General features: G+C 35.7%; 2 protein-coding genes across 7 annotated transcripts; one reads left to right on the top strand and one right to left on the bottom strand.

The window, feature by feature from the left end:
• The first annotated feature begins 1168 nt into the window (after window positions 1-1168).
• Window positions 1169-4360, top strand: LOC114422752 (F-box/kelch-repeat protein At3g23880-like). 6 transcript variants are annotated; one of them, XM_028389270.1, is made up of 2 exons: window positions 1169-2018; window positions 2114-2297. In XM_028389270.1, the coding sequence occupies exons 1-2, from the start codon at window positions 1290-1292 to the stop codon at window positions 2168-2170; spliced, it is 786 nt and encodes a 261-aa protein (XP_028245071.1). In that variant the 5' UTR covers window positions 1169-1289; the 3' UTR covers window positions 2171-2297. The 6 variants fall into 6 exon arrangements, 4 of the variants coding, with proteins under 4 accessions (XP_028245071.1, XP_028245070.1, XP_028245069.1 ...); XR_003668720.1 differs by adding an exon at window positions 4094-4360 and having other exon boundaries at window positions 1171-3655; XR_003668721.1 differs by adding an exon at window positions 4094-4360 and having other exon boundaries at window positions 1171-3985.
• On the bottom strand, window positions 3039-6356 carry LOC114424029. The gene is made up of 2 exons (XM_028390899.1): window positions 5811-6356; window positions 3039-3701 (listed from the first exon to the last, which is right to left on the bottom strand). Exons 1-2 carry the CDS (start codon window positions 6354-6356, stop codon window positions 3591-3593), a joined length of 657 nt encoding a protein of 218 aa, XP_028246700.1. The 3' UTR covers window positions 3039-3590.

Below are 6356 nucleotides of genomic sequence, written 5' to 3'. Positions count from 1 at the left end.
ATCCACTCCTAGTCAAGTTCACATCAAAGAGATAGGGTTTAAGAGATGGGGTGGGTTATTGAAAAGAAGAGGAAGTTTGGAAAATGGGGGAGGGGGTCTCAGGTGGTTTAAAAGTGAGGGAGTAAGGTGGTTAGTTTTATATATATTTATAAAAAAAGTGAAACGGTGCGTTTAATCAAGTCCTCATCAAATCAAATAATTCTTCTTTTACCGTTGTTTCCATTGACATGGATTTTGGTGTAGTGCGCTTCGAATCAATTTTTTCCACTTTGTCAAGATTATATTTATCTACATAGTTGACAACTATGAGATAGAATCTAATAAGTTTGTTTGTAATTTATGGTTGTTTTCTTCCTGTTGGTAAACTAGTTTCGTAATTTTTGGCCTTCTTTGTATAAGTGAATTGTAAATATCAAACACTTTATTGGAAAAACTCAATTCTCACATCGGTTAAAGATAAAGTCATATGAGAGTATATAACTGAGGGACAACCCTCACACTCCTTGAACTAACTTTTGGAGTTGAGTTAGACTTAAATTTACATTCTAAGAATTTAAGATGATATAAGAAGATATCGACTAAACATAAAGTCATATGAGAGTATCTTCCTTTTTTGAATGAAAGACCGACTAATGAAATGCAAAATATGAAAATAATTGTCTCTTACTCTCTTTACTATGTTTTTAAACAAGTGTAAAAAGTTGAAAAACCTTGAAGTTATTTACCATGCTCCTTTCAACGTAGCTTATTTATTTGTTTGTTTAAATTAAATTATTTCTCAACATAATCTATAACTATTAAAAAAATGTTTATAATTATATTTTTTCATTTAATAATATTGATAAAAATTATATTATAGATGTAAAAGATTTCCATTACAAAGAATATTTAGTGTACATTTGGATTTTAAAATACTTCAATCTTAATTGGCTGTTATATGTGACTTGCATGTCAAAATCATGTAGATAAAAAGTATACATAATATATGTGCATTTGACATGTTAGAATAATAAAAATTAAATTTTATTAGTCATTATGTATTTTTCGTATTACTCTTAACTAAAAATATTTTAATATATTTTATTTTTACATATTTATTATTTCAAAATTAAATATAAACAGGTTAGTATTGAAGTTAAAATAAAATAAAAATACTCATGTGGCATTTCAAGTTCTCAAACAATCATAACATTAAGTTGACGATTGTAAAGCTCAGAATCTCTTACGGAATCCTTACATTACATATATCGGGTTCTCTCTGTCTCTCCGTCTCGTAGCAGAGAAGCAGCATGGAGAAGCACACTTTGTCTGTGACTCTGCCTCTGGAATTGATCAGAGAAATTCTTCTGCGATCGCCGGTGAGATCCGTTCTTCGTTTCAAGTGTGTTTGTAAGTCATGGCTTTCCCTAATTTCAGATCCCCAATTTAGCATTTCCCATTTTGACCTAGCTGCCTCACCCACCCATCGACTCATTCTCAGATCAAATTATTATGATAACTTTAACTATATTGAATCCATTGATATTGAAAGTCTGATTAAAACATGTCGCCAGCACATAGTGTATTTTCCATCACCTCCACGCGACCACCATGATGATGGTGAATATTATGATGTTCACAATCAACCCCAGATTTTGGGTTCTTGCAGAGGGCTTGTACTTTTACACTACTGGGGGAGCAGCGAAGAACTCATCTTATGGAATCCCTCACTAGGCGTCCACAAACGATTCCCAAAAACATACTTTCCATATGGGATACACGACGAATATGTATATGGTTTCGGGTTTGACGCATCAACAGATGACTACGGGCTAATTCTTATTGAATTTCCCGAGTTTAGCTTCGGCGAAACTGCAGTCTTCCTTTTCTCCTTCAAAACTGGGTCGTGGAAAAGAGACATTCTTGTTAGTGCTTCATACAACGATCTCGATGATATATTCAGTGTTGGGGATGAATTCAAAGCTGGGTCACTCCTCAATGGGGTTCTTCATTGGCTGGTTTTCTCGAAGGAAAGAAAGGTTCCCGTGATTATTGCCTTTGATTTGATACAAAGGAGTTTTTCAGAGATTCCTCTGTTCAATCATTTGACTACGGAAAATTATCATGTCTGCAGATTGAGGGTAGTGGGAGGATGCCTCTGCCTCATGGTCCTAGGCTGCGAAGCGGCTGAGATATGGGTGATGAAAGAATATAAAATGCAATCATCTTGGACTAAGTCCACTGTTATCCCTACTTTTGACTTCTACCCGATATGCGCCGCTGAAGATGGTGGAATTTTTGGATCAAATTGTGAAGGATTAGTGAAACACGATGACAATGGAGAGCTGTTTGACTATCACATCAGTGCTGAAGGTCAAAGGTTGTACTGTGCCAATCCTGCTATGTATCAAGAGAGTCTACTGTCCCTCCCCTGTGCCAATCGGAATGAAACAAGGGAAGATGACCAACATTAACAGAAGAATTAGGGTATGCATTGTTCTCCAATCCTTTTCACCATTATATTCCTATTCATTTTGTCTTATGGGAAATAAAAGTTATATATGCAGAATAAGTGGTATGTGTAAAATCAGCTTTTATCTATGTCCTATATTGAGAAGACTGAACTTTAATTCTCCCACACCTTTTGGTTTCTACATTTTGGTATTTCCCATTATGACATAGCTGGCATACCAACACATCGACTCCTTCTCACACCAAACACGGTTTATGCTCAATCCATTGATATAGAAGCACTGCTTAACAAAGATTCTGTTCCCGTGCGTTTCCTTTCCCCCACGCAATCCCTTTGTTCAATCTCTTAACAATCAACCTCATATTTTGAGTTCATGCAGAGGGCTCATACTTTTATACCACGAGAGAAGTGGTGATCTCATTATGTGGAATCCAATTATACGTGTCTACAAATGATTATCAGATTTTAAAGTTATGTTAACCAAAAAGTTTCAATATGGTTTAGTGTATGATGAGTTAACAGATGATTAGTCTACTTGCTTGTTATTATTTCAACTGTTCTCTGATTCTCTTGATGAATGCAAACCTGAAATCCAAGTTTTCTCATTCAAAACCAATTTAAGGAGCAGATACAATATTAATGTTCCATATAAGCATCTCGGCCTGGAATTCGGAGCTGGGTCATTCTTGAATGTAGCTCTTCATTGGTTGGTTTTCTGCGATGATAAAAAAGTTCCCTTCCTTGCTTCCTTTGATCTCATACAAAGGACTTTATCAGAGATTCCTCTGTTTGATCAGTTCACTAGGAAAAGATACCAAGTTTATGGTTTAAGGTTAACGGGGAATGTCTCTGTGTGTGTTGCTTCGTCCAACGCCATGCAATGACTCAAATATGGGTGATGGAAGAATATAAAGTGCAGTCATCTTAAACTAGGTCCATTGTTATCGTAACTACTAACATTCCTCACAATCTCTTTTCCCCGATATGCATCCCCAAAGATGGTGGAATTTTGGGATCAAATAGGAGGGGAAGATTAGAGAAACTTAATGATAAAGGAGAGCTGCTTGAGCATTCCAAATTTGGTCGAGATGAATACAATTACAAAGCCAACCTACAGGTTGCTATGTATAGAGAGAGTCTAATGCCGCTCCCAACTGTCATTTGTTCTAAGAGGTGGAGATGACCAAGTACAGTAACAAACAGGTACGAATTGTTCTCCAATTGTTTTCGCCATTATACTGTTATCCACCTTGCATTATGAGAATTGAAAAGTTATGTACAGAATGAGCAGTATGTGAAAAATCTTTCTTTCACCTATTATTTACTATCCCCATCCTTGCTAATGGTACTTATTTTATATATATATTAAAATTAAATGGTACATGAGATTGGATGGAAAGATGAGGTTTGGTGTTGACTTCAGTTTGGTTAGATAAAATATTTGATGTCTTGATTACACAAAAGCCAAAATAATCAAAGGCAATTTGAGTGGAAAATTGTACAAGGAAGGCGACTAATGTTGACAGTGAAACAGTTAAGATTTTCCTTGACATTTTACAATATCACTGTTTTTACTGCTGAAATCTTAGAGAATGCCCAATTAACATTCTAAAACTTACAATAAGCTCATGTTTCCTGCAGGCCCTGAAATATGCAATACTATATACAATTACTTTGATGCCACCAGAAGGCATACAATTTGGAAGAGAATGGCTCTTATGATATTAAATCATCTAGTTTAGTGCAGAACTAGTATTTGTTTTAGTGATTTCAGTAAAGTTGGAGTGTCATCAGACGTTACAATTTAACTGTATTTTAAAGTTGAAGTTTGCAAATCTTAGTTGTACATGCTATTTAGTGCCTGTATGTTTTTTCCTTCTAATGTTATTATGTTTGCAGTTTGTTTCTCTTATGCTCTTTTACATAGTTTTCAAGCCTACTTATTTGATTATTTGACAGTATTTAGGTTTTTTTATAGTAAAAACAATTACTGGTCTTAATAAGTTAATGTGCTTTTGCACCTTTTGATTTGAATTTGTGGAGATGTCACTGATCTTAATCACCTGGGAACTAATACAAGGGATTAAGTTTGAAAGGGACGTAAGTCTGTAACTAATCAAGTTGTGATATATACCGATTTTGCCTGCAGTTCGTTTAACCAGTTCACATACCAATCCAGTGTTTATAATGTTTCTGCCATACTTAAAGATATCCCTAAAGATTCTGTGATTGCCTATAATATAGCTTATGCAGAATTTGCTAATATTTTCAATCGATTTCCCCCTTTGTCGCCACTGTGTTTAGATGCATAATTAATAATAGGGAGATAGAATCTGATAGATTATGTATATTCTCACAGTTTCCATCTTGTGTACTCTTGGACCCTAGGTCTTAACCATTTTGCAGCAAAGCTATAATGTAGGTTCAGAATTGCTAAAACTATTTTATATTCGAGCTGAAGAAATTTGTGTCTATATTTTTCTCTGGAAGATGAGAGATATATCTCGGGCTAGTATGGATTTATACGGTATGCTGAGGGAACATGCAGTTTCATCCAATTTGGTCTATAAAGCAATTCGAAGTTCTAAAGTAATGGTAGTACTGAAACTCTACCTATAAATTGTCACTGGGAGGAGAGGACCACAAAATTGCTTATGCATAACAGTTTGTACAAATCAAATGTCATTAACATTTTTTGTGCTTTTAATATATATGATATTTATAATTAGAAAAACATGAAATAAGTTTGTAATAATTGACAAACACTTACAGCTACACCTTTACAGGCAGAACAGCAAAACATCGATTATCGGTTCTGAAAGTATCATATTCCATTTCTTCGCAAACAATTGACATCAATAGAGTTCTTGATCTACTCCATTGCGTGCTACTTTTGTACTTTGGTTAATATTAGAGCATCTCAAATGGGATGCTTATATGAGTTGTTTAATTTTAAATAATGTTGTTTAAGTTTTTTTTTTCTTCCTATCAAAGAATATGATGTGGAGTTGCTTATATAAGAGCATCTCCAGTAGTGTAGGTTTCTTTTCAGGTGCTTATTGGGAAGCAACCGTTTCTTAAATTTTTTTGACACTGGAACAAATCCATGTGGTAGGGTGTGTTCCTTCACTCTTGAGAATCGTTTCTTATATAACCATTAAAAAAATATTTTCACAAACAGAATAGGTATAATACGAGGGAAAATAACTATCCCAAGAGAAGAACAGTGAATAGAAACTCATTGATCAAAGAACAACCACAATAAATTCCAAAAATCATAAAATTTGAAAAAAAAATGTCATTCAAATCCAGATTCAAACAATACAGTAAAGAGGAAAAATAGAGAAAAGGGGAAAACCAGATGGCCAGAGGGGTGATGGAGACTTCTAAGCCCAACGAAGGTGGCGCGATGGAGATGCAACCATGGCTGGAGGTGTTGGCGCCAGACGCACGATGACCAGTGTCGGTGCAAGCCGTGGTGGGAAAGAACGGTGCAAGCCGCAAGTGGGAAGGAATGATGCGTCGGTGGCTGTAGTGGCAATGAGCAGCGCGACCGAGGCTGCAATGGCAAGGAGGGAAGCTTTTGGACACGCTTTTTGTTTTGGAGAGAAAAGTTTCTCTTGAGAAGAAGATAGAAAGATGTTGAAGAAGATAGAAAGGTGAAGGAATGACGCGTCGGTGGTTGTAGTGGCAATGAGCGGCGCGACCGAGGCTGCAATGGCAAGGAGGGAAGCTTTTGGACACTTTTTGTTTTGGAGAGAAAAGTTTCTCTCAAGAAGAAGATAGAAAGATGCTGAAGAAGATAGAAAGGTGTTGAGGTTGGTGAGGAAGCTTCTGGACACTTTTTGTGAACGTGGGGAACGCGGGGAAGATAGAAAGGTGCAGAATGATTTGGAACATCCAT

Source organism: Glycine soja, chromosome 8, assembly GCF_004193775.1.
Source record: "Glycine soja cultivar W05 chromosome 8, ASM419377v2, whole genome shotgun sequence".
In the NCBI taxonomy this organism is placed as follows: Eukaryota; Viridiplantae; Streptophyta; class Magnoliopsida; order Fabales; family Fabaceae; genus Glycine; species Glycine soja.
This window is presented reverse-complemented; position numbering and strand designations above follow the sequence as displayed.

Bases quoted from the DNA above. Each gene is read 5' to 3' on its own strand.
- LOC114422752 (XM_028389269.1), top strand. From the start codon at position 1,290: ATGGAGAAGCACACTTTGTCTGTGACTCTGCCTCTGGAATTGATCAGA.
- LOC114424029 (XM_028390899.1), bottom strand. From the start codon at position 6,356: ATGGATGTTCCAAATCATTCTGCACCTTTCTATCTTCCCCGCGTTCCC. The intron at 3,702-5,810 runs GTTTTCCCCTTT...TCATAATGCAAG, and splicing joins ATCACCCCTCTGGCCATCTG to GTGGATAACAGTATAATGGC.